Source organism: Drosophila obscura, unplaced genomic scaffold (genome assembly GCF_018151105.1).
Source record: "Drosophila obscura isolate BZ-5 IFL unplaced genomic scaffold, ASM1815110v1 contig_46, whole genome shotgun sequence".
Classification (NCBI taxonomy): domain Eukaryota; kingdom Metazoa; phylum Arthropoda; class Insecta; order Diptera; family Drosophilidae; genus Drosophila; species Drosophila obscura.
The window spans coordinates 3151734-3170363 of record NW_024542835.1 but is presented as its reverse complement, the minus strand read 5'-3'; the positions used below and the strand labels follow the sequence as shown (position 1 = coordinate 3170363).

Genomic DNA, 18630 nt, shown 5'->3' with positions numbered 1-18630 from the left:
TACATATACATATGTATGTATGTACATATCCATATGTACATGTATCCATGCGAAATTAAATAAGCTCTCCATGAATTTCCACGAGTCAGCAGGACCAATCCAATCCCCATGTTTGATCAAAAAGAATTGAAATTTTATAAATTTTATAATTATTATTAACTGGTTTGTTTTTATCACAAAAAATTGTATGTATGGTAGCTTAAATTGTATGTAAATCATTGTGGGTTTTTCGTTTTACTTTGCTTTGACAAATTGTATGTTCCGGATACAATAAAATGTATAATTGATATATATACTTTGCTTAAGGTGTGGGTGCGTGTGTATGTGTGGTTGATAAATTATGATCTTTATGGGATATAGCTTAGGAATTAATATGCCGCTTATACCAACTGAATACAAAGTAAAAACTTATACGCTTAAATTAATATTCGCCAAGTTGTATGTTGATGCAAAGGACACGTGGAGAGGCTCATGAAATAAATGAAATGCAAAATGCTTTCATAAATTAATTGTTAATAAAAGTAAGCTATAAACTACAGATCAGACCCACAATCGGTCTGATTACTGACGCATCGAAGCTCTATCTCTATCTATTTACTCTCTGCTCTGCTCTGCTCGACTCGGCTCGGCTCGCTCTTCAGGCTACTTGGCAACGCGTTCATAATCTCAAGACGTTTCTATCTGTTTCGTTTTTCGTGTTTGTTTCGTGTAAGTGATACTGGCTTATATGCTTAGAGACTAATAATATTTGGCTTTTTGTAATACATTCCACTTTTGGAAATCTGCATGATAATTTGAGAGACACAATTGACTCGATAATCGAAACTGGCGGCTTTCTCTACCGTTTCGCCACTACGCACTACTCACTACGATGCGGATTTTCTTTCTTACTTTTCTTTTTGTAAACCTATGTACAGGATTGAGGGAAGGGTTTGTGTGTTGTGGATTGAGCATTGAGCAAAATGTGTGCAAAACGCAGTCTAAACTAGATACAATAAGTAAGTAATAATGTCTGTACGTTCTGCTGATCTGCGCTGCTGATGTGTGGCTGATGTGGTTCCGTATGGCATAGACTCTCTCTCTTTCTGTCTTTCTCTCGACTGCTTCTCACCAACTCTACCATTAAGAGGCAGCGCCAGTCCGTGCTGCTGCTGTCGATGTACTGGCAGCGCTAACATCCTCGCATATGGTGTGAAGCTTCTCCATCTCCGAGCTGGTCACAATGTTGATCGAGCTGACTTTGGCACGCTGATAGGCCACCACGGTGTTCTCGCCCAAACACTTGACACACACATAGCCAATGAGGACGGCCACGCCGACGGTCATGACCCGCACCAGGGGATCCACGTACATTTGGATAACAACCCAGGCGGCGGCCCCCGTCACGCACATCAGGGTGATCAGTATCACCGTCTTGGACCAGTGCTGGATGGTGAAGCCCTTCTCCCACTCGAGTCTGTCGAAGCATAGAGGATTAAATTGGATTAATAAGCATTTGACTCAGATGTGGCATATACTCACTTTTTGGACTTTTCAATCTCGTACGGATGGCCGCACACCTTGCAGGACAGCTGGGCCTCCGTTTTGCTGCAGCTCTCGACCAGCCAGCGCTTGAGGCACTCATGATGGACGGAGCTAACGTCGCCGGTGCAGCGGCAGGGCTGGATTAGGGGCTCGGGCTTGTCGTTGTCGTAGCATATCCAGCAGTCCTTTTTCGCCAGGAACGACTGACCCTCCTCGGGCGAGAGCTTATTGGTGTCGGCATTCAGCGTGGGTATCGACGGATCAATCTGGCGGGATAGCAGCTTGCGGGGATTCAGTATCCAGAGCTGTTCGGGCGCCATCGAGTTCCACAGGCAGCAGGGGAACCACAGAGCAACGCCAATCTCAGCAATTCGGAAAATGATGTCATGCCAGTTTCGAGAGTTGACAGGAACCCTACACAGGAAGAACTTGGCTTTTAGTATCCATTAGCAATATTTTTCGGTTGCCTATCCACTTACTTGGTCTTCCAGAAATCGCCCAGAGTTTCGGAGGTGAGAAAGCCAACAATAACGATGAGCATTACGGCCTGACTGAGGAGGCCGAAGCGTGACTGGTGGAGCTGTGAGGCATTCACGATCGCCTCGCTGGGCCCCAGGATCTTGCCCGTTTGGTCGTAGACAAAGCCGCCGCGCAGCTTGAAGAACACCTCCACGCCGTAGATGAGAAAGAAGACGACCACGATCAGCAGCAATACCGCATAGCAGCCATTGAATATGTGCGCGTAGTCCCGCCGCTCCGCATTGATCAGAGAGCTGAAGACCTCGATGCCAAACAGGCTGTACAGGAAGAAGTTGAAGGCCACAAAGCCGAGGAAACTCTTCGACAGGAACTGCGACTTCTCCCAGCGAATGTCGCGCAGGTGAAAGATCTGAAACAGTCCGAATCAACGGAATGAATGAATAATGCCAATTAGAGTGTGCCGTACACCTATTGCCGATTCAAAGTTTAATTAATTCTCGCGATACTACTCGTACATATGTATATATAATAGAAACTGTGTACTCTGCCTGTCCGTTGGCTGTTTGGCCTATCAATATCGGTCTCCGTCCCCCAAGATACGCTGCGCAGAAGTGTAGCAAAAACAATTTAATTCTAGGTACACGTGCACCAACGACTGCCAAAGTACATCCGTACTTTAGTCGATACTAAACAACAAAACAACACTGCACACAATTTTCACCTTAGTGGGAGCTACAATCGTATACAGTTCCCACCATACTTAAGAGGGAGCTGCTCTTCCGATTCCCATGGTCTAGGTGCGATTAAATTATAGTACGCATACGATCGCCATTTTGGGGACTGGGTGCTGGATGATTATTTTTCCTAAACCTAGAGATGGACTCGTGACTGGAAATATAGCCCAGCTTTTGCCTTATCAAAGAAATTTATTGAGTGTATTCATAGCCAGCCGCAGCCGCAGTCACAGGCACAGCCACAGGTACAGGCATTATCTACGATTGTACGTATTGTACGTGTTATCTATGTATATTCAAATGCGATAAATTAGAACGCACGTACTAAAGGATTTTGTGGGTCGGGGGATGGTAGACGGAACTTAGGGGAGTTTTGGCCATTCTTGGGCATTTTATTTTGTCGCATTCGCTTGTGCATCTCGTGTCGAGCATTAATGAGAGCAATGAGAACAGTTGTTGGCCGGGAAATGCCTACAGATGCCATATGGTAATGTAGTTTGACTGAACAGTAGGATCTTGGCCATTGCAAACAGATATCTGATAGATTCCCCACTCCATTTATCTATCCCTATGCTTTCCACTTTTATACAGATATAATCCATACAAATAATTTATTTCAGTAATCTGCAATATATTAATCTCAATAGCCAATAATGGCGTTCTTGTGACTTTACCCTCACGTGTGTGCCAGAAGGGTTATCTTTATAATATTCGTTAATTGCCATCAATTGAGTTTCAGTCTTGTGATATTCCACTCAATGCTCAATGGATACTTGAAATTGAGGCGTATGAAATCCATTATCGACTGTCAAAAGTTCCGTTCAATTATCTATTATATGAATAATTATCTATTTCTTGTCTTGCGAAATTTTATTCAATAATATGTTCAGTCTTGTGAATGCATCCTTACGTTTAATAGAAAATCTCTCATATTCTATAGTGTCGTCAGCTATTCTTGTCTTGCTAATGTTTTAACAAACCAAAAATCACATTTTAAAAACTCTTCAAGAGAGTTCTGGAGTAGTAGTGCACTCACCTCGGCCCACATGCAGACGATCAGGGAGGCGCAGGTCATGAGCAATGGATAATAGGCGGACATCAGGGTTACGGCCCATTGAGGCTGTAGATCCAACTAAAATATAGAATATTACTCATAGATATTTAATGGCGATTCAAGGCAGACTCGCACTCACCGGAGTGGTAAAGTAGGCTCCACGCAAGGAGGCCGCCACAAAGACCATAAAGTAGAGCAGCTTCTGTGTGGTGATGCGACAGGCCCTGAGGATCGAGGGCTGCTTGAGCCGCTGGTACTCGGCCACAATGCAGATGAGCAGCTGGATGACAGAGACGAGGGCCACCACATAGAAGACGGTGGAGATTCCGGCATAGTATGGCAGATTGAAGAAGTTGCACTCGTCGCCGGCATATCGGATGTCGCAGACACAGGTATGGTTCACGCAGTCCCCCCGTCCGGAGCAGCTGAGATCATTGTCGGGCGTGAAGGGTCCGTAGATGCTACCGGCCGGGGCTTTGCTGTGACCATTCCGCATCTGGAGATTGGCCGTTGCCGTCGCCTCCAGGGGCGATTGCAGAACTCGCTTCGAGCAACGCATTAAGGTATCCAAACTTGGTAGCATCCTAAATTACATTAACTGCAAAAAAGAACAACAAAAAACAGAAAATTATTGAGATGGTTAGATGACTTGTTAAGGGTTAACCGATAGAAAGATAAACCAACAAACAAGTTCTACAGTTTAAAGGTGGAACGGTTTTCACGAAGTGTTTTGTTTTTGAATAAACATTCCCAGTGGCTATGCTGGTGTCTGGGTTCGTTTTAAAAGCAAATGCAAATGTTTACCCATTCGTAACGACCATGGCCATACTTGGGGCAAGCCCAAAAAACAAACAATCAGCAGAGCCATTAGGGGTACTCACTGAACGAAATAAAAACTGAACAATCAATGGAATAATATATGAATCAAATTATAATCTAACATTTCAACAAGGCAATTTAAAGCAATCTACTCATTCCAGAACATAATTTTATGTGGAAATTAAAATGCATTCATATATTTGTAATTTTTGTATTTAAAAATCAATCAAATATGCCGATTGGTTTTGGTTAAATTACGTCACTCCTTCACACTAATGCTCCACACGAGATGTACAAGCGAATGTTGCAACAGAGAATGCCCGAGAATAGCGAAAACAACATATATTGCGTGTACATGACGAGGAACATTGATGTACGACTACCGTTTCGCTGTTAGCGGTTTCTGCTGTTGTTCCACCGATAACTTTAACCCCATATAAATTGTTGAATAACCCTAGTGAGATTTGAGCAGTCATCCGTCCTCCACTCTAGGGTTTTGTGTGCCGACAGAATGAAAATGAAATTGGCAGCACTTGGCAGTCCTAAGGGGAAGGGTGTGGGCATTATTATGCCAGAAACGATTCTCAGGCCCGTCCCCACCAATCCATCCATCAATCAAAAAATACAACAACAAAAAATACAACAACAAAAAACACACAAACATCCATAGTGGAGACTGAGGCATCGATAATAATGCCTGCCAGCAGCCTGACACCCACAATATTAGAAATATCAGAAATAGAACACAAAAGCATTCAACATTGCGACTGAGAGAGACATTCAGACATCAGGCAAATCCATTGAGCATTGAGCTGTCGTTCTACATTCAAGCAATTAAAGTGCACGAGATGTTAAATCGTTGAATACTCGTGAATACTTTTCGATGTGTTGCCTCCACACTCAATTGCAATCCGCTAAAAGTCGAATGAATGGCTAAACAATTGTTTAAGTGTGTTTCTCAATTAGTTTATTGGTTTTTAATAGGTTAAGTTTTTAAGTTAGCGATAACCATATTTTCCGAGAAAGAGTCGCAAGTAAGGTGGGGTGGAAGTGTGTGGTTGCTCTCTTACGTGACTTTTGGAAGCAAAGCCGCATTCGTACACATATATTGTATATGTTTATGGCTCGTTGTAGTAAACATTCTGTTGTTAAATGTTTCGAGAAATATTCTACCGAGCAAAGCGTCGGCTAGGGAACTTTTGCCGACTTACTGCACACACATCACAGCATCTCGTAGAAATGATTTTACGACTTCAGTAAGTAAATTAAATTCGCCACTAAAACGTTCGTTTATAATTTTAGGTGATGACTTAACTAAAATCTCAAGTCTCTAAGGGATTGAAGAAAATTCTTAGTCTTAATTTCTTCCAATATAATTCTTACTAAGAACAGTTTCTGTCATAGCTTCAATAGTAATATGAGCGTTTTAATCCCCTCATTTTATTCATTGTACATTCGTCGAAGGACATTGATTCGAAATGTGCAAATCGCCGACACATCCGAATGGATATATTCGTTTGGGATAAGATGAACATAGACCATTCGCCACAAGCGATAGACTTTTTAACTACATGTTTAAAAGTTTAAAAGTTTAAATTTTAAACCATAGTACATATTTTTTTTTAAATCTTAAATTCGAAATGACGATGAATCACCCGAGTGAGGCGTATGCAGTGCTCGTCCTCCACTCTACGGTTTTATGTAATAATTGCATGATATATAATAATTTTACAGGGAACTTTCTTAAAGATATTACAGTTGCGTTGGGTTATAGAGGAATATAGATCGGAAATATTATAGAAAATAATTCAATCAGTAGATTTAATAGGGAGCATTTGGAGGAATATTGTGCTGCTTGAAACAACACAAAATCAGCTGTTTCAACGGACAACTGTCAACCACGAGTGAACGTGGAGTGTTCTCTTACACCATGTACATCATGTAAGGATCTCTCCACCTCAAAGTATTGCTCTTTTATTAAATCTGCCCACTCCTGTGTCAAATAACAGATATACCCCTAGAGTACGATTATTACTGGTACAAACAAACATGTCTTTATTGACCATGTTTCTCCCATATTTGGCAAACATATTTTTCAATTTTTGCTTTTTTTTTTGTGAAGAACAAATAATAAATTAAGCACACCCAAAACGAGTATATAAGGTTGTTTAGGTTATGCATATACGCGAACATACATACATGGATGTTTTGTCCATTTAAGTCACTTGTATTAGTTTTTGCTTTCTGCTGTCAACAACAAATCCACAAAAACAACAGCAACGACAACGAGACTCTACTTCGGTCGCCAACAGACGAATGGACGTACGGACGGACGGGCGATAAGATAAAGTCAACCCAAAAGTCAAACGCGACAATAAGCGAACTGAATCGAGCCGGAAAGAGAGAATTTCAGCTTAAAATTGAAGCACAGTTCGTTTCCCAAAATATGCACACAGTAAACATCAATGATCATCATTGGAAAAATACACAATGCAGAAAAACAACTTTATTAATTCTAAAAGTTCTAGATTCTTGGGCACTTTTATTCCTAAACTTTGATATGATGATACTTATAATTCAATAACTAAATTACATACTTTGATTAGAAATCAATAGCTGATAAGATTGAAAATTGATTAAATTCGAGAAGAAACTAGCGTTCAATATTTCAAATGATTCGATGTCTGCATTTGATTCGATAAATAAGCGTATTCGATAGTTTGATTAAATGTTTTATTTTTTAATTCAACTTCGACTTTCGGATATGTGATATATTTGTGAAACGCACTGTTTTGTGCGGGTATGCGGCCTCGGACAAAGGGCGCTCTGAATTACGCTTGACTATAGGGTTTTTGGGGGCTCTCGCGGTGTCCAAGCAAAGTTTATTAGAGCGGAAATATAGAAGAAAAAAAAACAATACATATAATTGTTGAGAAAAACAAAGAGCATTGGCCAATGGCTGGGGGGCGGTAGGGTAGGAGTGACAATCAACTGATTACACAGATGGTCTGATAATGAACACACACAAACACACACACACCATTATAAGAAATTTCCTTTTTTCTGCGCCTTGCTTTCGGTTTCATTTGTGGCATGCTACGCATAGGTCATGCTGCTGAAACTTCTTCTAGTGGTTCCTTTCTTTTATTTTCTTTTCTTTCTGTTTGTATTACAACACGAAAATAGCACAAAGACACACACACTGAGCACTCGATAGACACAGCGATATACTATTTATTAGTTTTGTTTGCTTGTCGAACATATAGTAGGGATAGTTATGTGCATATATACATATATATAAATAGTTTGTAGAACGCTGCTGCTGCGTTACAAAAAGAGCGACCCGACCCGTACGATCATAGGCGCGAGGCGGAAAAGACTGAACAGCCCGATCTTCCATGGGGCCCCCAAAGAGACACACCACACACACATATGACTCAACAAGTAGCACAGCTCTGTTAGCCCCAACGCGTTATCTCTCTCTTTCTTTTACGCTCTCGCTCTCTCCCAAGCAGTGGACAAGCAGTTCATTTTGTATGAGCTTCCGAGTGCTCGCACTTTTCAGCGGTTACTGGTCCCTAAATTCCACAGCTCGGCAATTAATTTCCATCACAATACGTCGGCTTAATAAACGCTTCCACAAACAAACAGAACAGAAAATTTTTGCTGCTGTTTTTATCCTCGATAAATATATCTGAAAATTGATACTAATTGTATAGCCCATGGCACACATGATATTAATATTTGTTTTGCAGTTAGTTATTGGTTAGTTGGAAAATAAATACAATACATTTCACAGTAAATGGATGTACATATGTTATTAGCTGTGTGTGTGTTAAATGAGATGCATTATGCATTCAACTCTATTTAAATACATATAATCACTATAAATATATGAATTACTCTTAATATTATGGTTTCTGCAAAAGCAGAATACAAAAAATCACATTCAATTAACATTATTTGCATATATAGTAAATAAGTACGACACACTCGGATTTGAACAGCAAAATCTTTAGAAAAGCATAAAATATTTATCTATATTAAAAGGAAAAAACTGTATAAAAAGGTTTCTTGATAATTATTTTAGCTTCACAGCTAAACACACAGTCAGCTTGGTGTCGCTTTTGAATTATCCAAAACTGTGCATTTTGACACGAGTATTTTTCAATCTTTTTCAATCTCCCCACGCAGGGTAATAATACAATAAGTGTGACGGACTCCCTGCACAGCCAGAGCAAGTCTAGAAAATAACAAAACTAAAAATTTGAAACTTGTTTTGGTTGTAGCCGCCCGCAGCGCTGCTGAGAGTTACATTTAAAATTCAACTGGTTTTTGTAACCAAGTAGCTCCCACTGAAAAAAAGAGAGACGAGAGAGATACTCGAAGAGAGCGAGATCTCAGGGCCCCTGGTTGAATGTACGCTCGAGATAGTGTTTGTTTTATATGTATGCTTATTTGCTTGTACTGTTGAAAGTCATGACAATACTCCAAAGTGCTTCAAGCAGTCTCCAGGTCTCCGATAAATACACTCCCCTTTTTGGTAAATTTTTTGTTGTTACGGTAAATATAATGAAAAGAGAATACAACAAATCAATTTTTAATAATTTATATTTGATTACTCAAGCCACACACGTATATAATTCTAAATAATTTACATACATTTTGACCAGTTACCAGTTGAATGTTCTTTGGTAAAAAGCACACTAATTCGTGTTTAAGGAGGTCGCGTGTGTCTGATACAACGCCTACAAAACAAATTAAGGAAAATCCCAGCGAAGGAAAACACTAATGTGAAAATTATACCCATTTGACTGTGTGGGCGAGAGCTAAAGGTTAACCTCTAAGGAAATTTTGTTGGGGTTGATTATAAGATAACGAGGAGGAACGTATCCCAATCAAGAGGCGTTTCTTCAAACTGTGAAATGTGTGCGTGTCATAAATTTGGTTTTGTTATTATAACTAGCAGATGGTACCAGAATTCGACTGGAAACGAAAGATATTGTTGACAAATCAAGAGCTCAGAAGCACACAAATTGTCTCATAAAAACTGGAGCCTACAAGCAAAGCACAAACACCTCTCAAAGAATAAATATTTCAATTCTCAAGGTTTTTTTGTGCCTACGTGAAATCTATGTAGGTGCGTTTCTTGATTGATAATAGCTTGAATAAATACATCATGATCACCAATCGAACACAGCCGTACCCCAAGTCACTTGAGTAAGCACTCACGACCTTCAAATTAAAATTGAATTAACTCTTGTGTGTCGTCGCGTTGTTGGGCGCCTAAAAGACGACCTGTTTGGCGTATATAAGTCAATTAATTTCCATTTAGCTTTCATTAGTGTTCATCAAAAGGAAAACTAAAATAATCCCATAGAAAACCCAACAGAAGCAGCGTGAAACGTGCAACGTGATCCTCTCGAGCTGTTAATTGGGGCAATTATTGAGTGGTTGATGAAATAATTCGCAAAAATTATCTACAGATTATTAGCAATGTGAATAAAAGTGACAAAATAAATATGTACAAATGAATTTGGTGCTTATGTAAATACATATGTAGGTAGTCCCTACTAGGTACATGTCGGATTTCAGTCAATATTTATCAGGTTTCCACTACAAATCTCATTCATAATAACTTTGTTCCTGCACAGATGTACGCAAATAACGATTTCCTTGGTGCTTTGCTCTCACAAACGACCGGCGAAGCCTTCTTCCTAGGTTAAATATTCTTTGAACCGCAATCCATGAGCATAGATATCCCTCGTCTCCCTCGCACTACACTTGGTCAAGGACTAAGTTTGATGGCAGCTCTTTTTTCTCTCTCCTTAATCGAGCCTCTCACTGAATCACTATCTCACCAACACGAGAACACCTTACAATAATAGAATAGGAAAATGGAAAGACGGACAGAGAAAATGAATAATTTCATACCAATAATCATATATCTTTTTTAAGGTATTGGATTGATTAAATTGGACTAAATTTCAAAGCCGATAAGATAATAAATAGGTTTGTTGGCTAATAATTATCGATTTTAATCGGTTCAAACACTAGGCCAAGTTATAAACCCTGAATCACCAAGGGCATACCTTTTAAGGATTTCTTTAAATATGATACAAAAACATGACTAATAACTACTTTTATTAAGACGAATAAAAGATTGTGTTGTGAGTCATTTTGGAACTACGGTGCAGAACTGATTATGGGCCATAGCCTATAAAGCTGTGTACTTATTGCACTGATTGCAGAATACACTAATGAAACCGAAAGTAAGCGAAAATAAAGCGATTATTTCCGACAGTTGCAGTTCTCAAGGAGTAGTAGGTCAGTGTGCAAAAGGTAATTATAAACAAATATTATACAATCGCTTATATACATAAGTTGTATACACAGCATTTATATCTTCTTCTGGTTATCCTAATTATACTTTTACTCAAAAAGAGTTAAGGGGTACATAAGATTTGTGGATTTGTGCCTAGTTCTCAGAGACTATAAGAGCTAGAGCAACCAAATGTATTTCAAATATCGCCGCGCCCCCTTTCGGCCCCGGGGCAAAAGACGAAAATCTGTGGCAGCTAAAACTTTGAAGATACTATAAAACTGAAAACGCAGTATCGTGGAGAATGACCATATCTACCAGATTGCTGAATCTGAATCAGATGGGATCATTATTATAGCCAGAATAAAGAAATTAATTTTCAGTTGCTTCCCCCACCACCTCCAGCACGAGTCCACGCCACTCATTCTCTTTCTCGCTCGCACGCACTCTGCCCTGGCAATGCGCTACCTTTGCAGAGAATCTGCATTGTAGATGTATAATCTACACTTTAGATGTTAAATCAACATTGCATGTGTAAATGAAGATAACAGACGTAGCAAAAAAAATGCAAAATACATTCTACATAAATCATAAGCTAAAAAATTTATATACTGACTGAGTACGGGTATAAAATTAGAGTCGCGATCACAGAAGCGACTTACACGTTCCTTCTCGTTTTGGTCTACCGTCATCACATCGATTTTTTACAATTCAACTGATACTATTTCACGATGACAGTGTTGTACTGTGAAAGATAATGATGATCGTCATCGTAAATATGCGAAGGGTTCTGTTGTCTTATCGCTGACGTTTTAGAATAATAATTTAACATCGCACATATTTACATAGTCTCCTCCACATGACGACAAACGGTGATTAAATCCAGCAAGAGATACACCAAACATATGAAATTGATTTAAAAAAGTGTCGCACTATGACAACATTTTTCTGTGCAGCAAAATGCTGAGGAAATTTGAAACGAAACTGGGAGAGAGGTGAGAGAGGTACTCTTTGAGTACATCCCGGACATGAGAACAAACCTTTAACTACTATGCCACACTGGAAGAGAGAGTGAGAGCAAAAGGGGCGGACAAAACGAAATATAAGAAATACCAGATAAAACTACTAAATACAAGTATAACGAAAATACGACGGACAGACATGGCTATATCGACTCGACTGTTGATTCTGATCAAGAATATATAAATATATTCAAAAAATTGATAATAAAAGGCTCCCAGTGTATAAACTTCCAAACTTCAATGAATTTCGACTTTTCATATCACACCAGCAGTTTGGATTCCTCATAAATTGTTTTTTAGTTCTAGACTTTTCGCATAGCTAAGGAATTAATCTATCATTGCGTAGCTGAACGAGTACTAAAAGTAGATATAAATAAATTTAACTCGTTCGATTGCGCCGTTCGATAAATACTTGTTTATTATTCACAGCTCTCGTAAATTAAGTGAGCGCGAATAATACCAGATAAAACTACTAAATACGAGTATAACGAATATATTTCCATGCAGAATGTCTACTAAATGAACAGGTCAGGTCGGTGGTCATGCGGGTAGAACGAAGAGCTCTGGGTACGGGGGCACAGCACACCTTTCGCCAGCTACTTAATACTCACAAAGCAGAATTCTCCATTTTTTTGTGCTCAGGGGAGAATATTACTCAAATTCTGACCCACTGAACAGTGCTAAGCGTAAGCTGAAAGAGAAGCGCTGGTGTTAGCTTTATGTACATATGAGTTTTACATCCACAAAACTAGCAGCAAAGTCACGACAAAAAAAAAAAAATAATAAGAAATGTGACTCTGAAGAATTTCAAACAATAGAGAAACGGGAGCAAGGCAAAAATTCACATTTCGTTCTGGTATCTGCTGTCTGGGGTATCTACTGACGTTCGTCGAAAAGTCTTAAGGTAAAAAAAATACAAATAATATGCAAAGTGGAAATTAATTGTTTGAATTTAAAGAAATGAAAATTTCCCATTTAAAAAAATGTTCACCTGATGAACTTATGTAAAGTATCTGAAAAAAAGGTTAAACTACTTTGTATGGAAATTGATATTTTTATTCAACATATCCGTCAGTTGAACGACCTCTACAGAATGCAATGACTCTTCTCATTCGAATTTTCGTCAATTTCTTCTATCGGTCATACGAGTTTAAGACGTTTTTATGGCACATCGTTTTATTGTTGAGATTTCATGGTAGCCCATTTCGAATCACTTATGGATGGCGTATAGTCTCTATTCGTGTCCTTAGTAAAAAATTAATCCGTTCGATTATGGGAAATTTGTACATCTTTGTACAGCGACGGCCCTAGCGAAAATGGAGAAAGAAAATGTGGACAAGCTTAAGGATGTTCGAGTAATGTTTAAAAGTCGTTGCCAAGGTTTCCGTTGAAAATTATCGCCCACCGTCTAACCTTGTATGACACAACAAAAAATATTATAATGCCTTGGATGGGGCCAAAAGGAAAAATGTAAGTATAATGGAGCAATTCAAAGTCTCGGCTATGAAATAAATCCCCATTCCGACGACTGACGTTATTCATTTCCCACACCGACGAGAGCCACTGGCATCGACACCGGGTAATTTTATACAAGAGAATTTTCTGCCTACATTTACATTTCATATTGCCTCCTCGCGGCCGGCTCCCTTTCTCCCAAGTGCTCAGCGCGTGCCGTCGGCATCTGAAAGGGCAACGACGAAAGAAGACACCAATTTAGCACACACACCAAACCAAAGTAACTGTAACCGATTTAAGTGGATGTGCGAGCGAGCGACTCAGCGAAGAAATTGACTCTTTGCAGTGACCTGGCCCTCCCATTCGCGTGAATGGGGTGGGAGGGGCTGTTTTGCGAGTGTTGCAGAAAAATCATAAATGCAAACAATAAAATTGAAATATATGTACAAATGCACGTAGGTGCACGGTGCACTCAGATGGAGGCAGACGAGCATGAGTGCAATCAATTAAACTGATTGAATCACTTTTAAATGAAACGCCTTGGCCGTGTCAGTGCCACTCGTCAGTGAGGGGGAGTAAGGCAGGGCATTGTGTTATGCGTGTGCTCGTGTGCGCTGATGAAGAAAGTGAAATGGGGCTTTGATCTCGTCTCGCGCCAGGGGATGCACAGTGAAGACGAATTTCATGTTTTAGAAAAAAATATTGAGCTTTGGCCACAGGTTGTCATTTTTTTAGTTAGTAGGATTTTAAGGTAAATATTCCTTTATGTATGTAGGCTAAGACTATTGACACGGATATATCATATCATATATCATTATTTTGAGGATGAAAAAGTTCTCGTTAGATAAGTTATACTGTGTTTATTACATTTTAACAGAGATCTGAGGTAAAATATCATTTGAATTATGAAACGTGTCCAATAAATGGCCTCTCATCGCAGCTATCATTTTAGTTGTTTTTTTTTTATTTATCAGCTCTCCATATCGAATATGTACTGCGTAGATACAAACAAACACACACATTCATGCAAAGCAATTTATTTTATTGCCGCTTGCGGTCGCTAAACGTACAGGGTTCCCTGTACCCAGCAATCAGGTTTTAGGTGCAAGCAAATAGACAATAATTCTTGCGAAAGCAGAGCTAGACGGCAGAGGGAGGTAGCGAGATAATTACAGTTTTGGTGTCTAAAAATGATAAAAATACAGAGCCGAGACCCAACAATAAAAATGCGCAAAAGTGAATGAACATACATATACATATGTATGTACATATGCATGTATGTATCCGCATACAAGCTCAAAACATGCCGTTACTTATGGCGAATGACGAAGCGCAGAAAACATCGAGAGAGAGAGAGGGAGAGAGAGAGAGGGAGACAGGGAGATGGGAGGCGTTCGCTTGGCGCAGAGTGCGCGTTTAGTGCAATTTAGGTGCAGCTGCACCGAGCCGAACGTAGGCACACTGTGGCACCCGCTGAAGCAGAAACTTGTCAAAAGTGGTATCAAGAGGGTTTGAAGGGGGAAAACAGCGAGGGGTTTTTTTTATATGTCTTCCCCTATTGGGTCGAGTTCAAACAGACGTTTGGCAGCGCTTCCCTATTGTAGTGCAAACTGAGGACAATTCTCATATTCGCAACATAAATTCTGGCGTACGCTTTTTATATGTATGTACGTGGGAATGAGTCAGGTTATTCTGAGGACCTGGTGTGCACCTGGAATTCTTCGCCAATGAGTCACAATTCAGCACGGGACAAAGGAAAACAACATAATTGTTATGATATTTATGCTTACAGTACACGAACCCTCACACTACCCGAAACCAGCACTCACCTAATACTTTTGAAATAAAAAAATATGATGATTTCAAACAAATACTGTTTTGTTTTGTTGACAGTAGTTCTTGTTTCCGTTTGTTTTTTGAAACAAACAGTATTACATAAATTTTCGCATATATTTATTTCACATTTCACAGGACTCTGCGTTTCCCTTTCCACACTTTCGCATTATTTGGATTTATATAGATGTACATACATATGCAGCACCGCACTCCGATTGTTTGTGACCTAAAACTACTGTAACTAAGCACTAATAGGTGTGTGTATGTATTTTGTTTCGCGGTGTTTATTTTTTTTATAAAACTACTGTAACTAAGCACAGTAGAGGTGTAAAACCATCGAGGGCACTATCGATAGTATCGATGTTTTGTTGCTAGCCGCTACTATCGATGGTTTTGCGACTATCATGATAGTATCGAGCTACAGTCGTTGTGCTTTTGATATTTTTGGATTGGTTGCTATAAAATACGAACACACATTTACAAATCAACAGGTGGCATCTAATTTTTACAATGGACAAGTTCCTAAAAGGTTTCAATGGTTTTTTAATAATTATTTGAGCCTTATACTATCTCGATAGTATCGATTTTTTTTTTCAAAACATTCAAAACTATCGATGGCTCAACTATCAATCGTTTGACAGCTCTATTGTTTATTTTTTTTATAATTTTTTTTCGTGTTGCGACAAGCAGTGTGACCGTGGATTTACCGACAAAAGATACCGTCTGACCCTAAGAAATATACCTTTAATATACCAAAAAAAATACCAGTATACCATAATTCAAGAGTCCCCTATATTGAAGCAAGTGAACGTGAACTTGCCTGAAACCGCGTAAAATAATAAAGTTTGCTAATGTTTTTATTTTTATTTATTAATTCTTTTCGCATTTAATCGAGATCTTATATTTGTTAAAATTTAGAATATTGTGTATTGCTTAAAAGAAGTTTATATTTTATTATCTTGTTTGTTTCTTGAATTTATTAAAAATGAGTCACTATCGATGTTTTTGTCTACAAACAATCGAAAGAGCAGCAGCTGGGAATCGATCGCCTTTGAATTCAATAACAAGTATATTTCATTGAATTAAGAATTTACCTATAAAATAATACCTGAAATAACGGTCTTAACTAAGCCCCCGATCTACGGAACTATTTGGTTTTAATAGGTTAAAGAATAATAACCAAACTCAACGTACAAGCTGGTTCGAGTACAACACACTCAAGGTCTCTATTGGTATTGATAAACACTCCCAACAATTTGCGATAACTGAACGCAAACCAAAGATTCTATATATGTTACATATAAGTGTTATAGAATTTTTGCCCAAACCAAGATGGTTCAGTTCAACGTCATCGATATAACGTCGGTAATAGCCATATATGTATGTATGTATTTGCAGTTTGAATTAACAAATCACTTTTACAGCAAGACTTCTTAGAACATAAGATAACGTAAGAAGCAAAATGAATCAACACGCTAGCGGTAGTAATATTGCCAAAGCAGTTCCCGCGGAAAATAGAAAGAGAGAAGCTGATGGTGCGAAAGCCTCTGGCAAAAATCGGAACGTCTCATAAAACTGGTCCCCATTTAAACGAGGATTGCTGGAAAGTCGTAATGGATTATCTGGACGTAAAAGACCAGCTAGAGCTCGCGTCTTCGAACGTGTTTATGGGAGAGATGTTCAAGAGGTACGCAAGCCATCGGTACAAACATATGAATGAATCGCTCACGATAAGGATTGGCGACACACCATATCTGCAGAAACTGTTGCAGATTGTTGGCGAGAATCTGGTAACCTATGAGCAACCATTGACTTTCGTTCAAAATATATTCCACCTGGAGGACCATTGTAGGAATGTAAAAAATTTGAAAATGGGTTTTGACCTGAACTCGATAGAATGGCCCCATCTACTCAGCTTCAAAAAGATCAAATCTTTGGACACTGAAATATGGTCAGACCATGCACTACAAGAAGACAGAGATAAGTTGTATACGGAATTTGTAAACATTCTCAAGCATTTGCCGTGCCTAAAGAAACTGAAGTTGAAGGCTGTCGAATATAACGGAGGAGGATTGCATTATCTTGAACAGCTGGAATCTCTGGAGCTGGATGTCCATGAGGATTTCGATGGCAAGAACTTGGAGTATTGCTGCCAAACGATAAAGCAACTACGCCATCTGGACATTGCACATACTAGAAACCTCACTAAGAACAATTTTGAAATTCTGGTGACGAACTGGCAGCAGCTGGAACGTCTGGCCTTTTCTGTACAGTGCTTCGACTCAACGATGCCCTATGAGCTGGTCTGCCAGTTGCCCAGGTTACAACATTTGCAGGTGGTGCATGACGGTTCTGTACGCGACTCGTTAATCGAGGGATTGATCAACAAAAAGGGCTCTCCTCTGGAAAGTCTTATCCTGGGACCAGACAAGTTGTCCGTTGATCAGGTTAAACGTCTTTGCAATATTTCTACACTCAAGGAACTCGAAGTAGCCTGCGACACCGTCCCCTTGGCGGACTTACTGAAGCTGAAGAACCTTCTATACCTCCACATATCCATGCCAATTACGAATGACCATGTTCTAGACCTTCTAAAGGGGCTTCCGCTCCTAAAGGTTCTCAATATACAAGTTTACGATATGATAAACAAAGATAACTTAGTGGATAGTGTTCGTACCTGGGTGAGCGAACAGAAGGAGCAGCGTGGGAAGATACAAATCTATTTCGAATTCTATATGCGCGATATTTTGTATGCTAATCATTTGGTTGAAATCAAAATTGATTGCTTAGATCCCATATTAATAAACAAAGAACTTAGTGAACGAGTTTAGTACTACCAAATCTACGGTTCTTTCTTGACTATTTTAAAAATATTGATTTTATTGACTAATAAATAAAAATCAAATTAATAAATAATAAATATTTAATAATTTGTCAAGATCATCATTTTCTCGCTTGCCTAGACGCTTTGATCAATATCGACGACGCTGGAATATTTTAATACTTTTGCCTTTGGAAATTTAATAAAATATATACCGAATCTACATATTGGATGTTGGGTGAGCCCACCAAACACCAATACAAATGTATCTTCGTGTCTACCTCCAAACACTTGCTCTTTCTGCCTTTTAGTATAGTTATTTAAACAGCGAAACAATTTATTTACAGACCTTTTCCTCGCACCCACATTCAGAACCCAAAGGAGTACTACGACAGCAAAACTTACACTCATGCATCGTGTCCTGAGGGATGTCATTGTTGCTTTAACCGCAGCGCGAATAACTTTATGATCCACTACATTCTATACCCTACAATGTCAGCCTGCATGTCGATAAGAATAGAATTACAAGCAATTAGACACTCATTGGGTCATGCTTCTCTGAG

General features: G+C 39.1%; 2 protein-coding genes and 1 long non-coding RNA gene across 5 annotated transcripts; 2 read left to right on the top strand and 1 right to left on the bottom strand.

Moving 5' to 3' along the window:
• Window positions 1-131: 131 nt before the first annotated feature.
• On the bottom strand, window positions 132-15559 carry LOC111076720. Of its 3 annotated transcripts, none has more exons than XM_041595223.1 (6): window positions 15240-15559; window positions 3932-4390; window positions 3775-3870; window positions 2004-2413; window positions 1522-1938; window positions 132-1456 (listed from the first exon to the last, which is right to left on the bottom strand). In XM_041595223.1, the coding sequence occupies exons 2-6, from the start codon at window positions 4373-4375 to the stop codon at window positions 1123-1125; spliced, it is 1701 nt and encodes a 566-aa protein (XP_041451157.1). In that variant the 5' UTR covers window positions 4376-4390; window positions 15240-15559; the 3' UTR covers window positions 132-1122. The 3 variants fall into 3 exon arrangements, with proteins under 3 accessions (XP_041451157.1, XP_022226323.2, XP_041451158.1); XM_022370631.2 differs by lacking the exon at window positions 15240-15559 and adding an exon at window positions 12567-12646; XM_041595224.1 differs by lacking the exon at window positions 15240-15559 and adding an exon at window positions 7652-7972 and having other exon boundaries at window positions 133-1456.
• Window positions 15560-15927: 368 nt separating this feature from the next.
• LOC111076708 lies at window positions 15928-16734 on the top strand. Its single transcript, XR_005968244.1, has 3 exons — window positions 15928-16313; window positions 16411-16607; window positions 16671-16734. It is a non-coding gene; the product is annotated as an uncharacterized LOC111076708 (long non-coding RNA).
• A 125-nt stretch (window positions 16735-16859) lies between these two features.
• On the top strand, window positions 16860-18077 carry LOC121403770. Its single transcript, XM_041595310.1, has one exon. The coding sequence runs from the start codon at window positions 16860-16862 to the stop codon at window positions 18075-18077; it is 1218 nt and encodes a 405-aa protein (XP_041451244.1).
• Window positions 18078-18630: the final 553 nt, after the last annotated feature.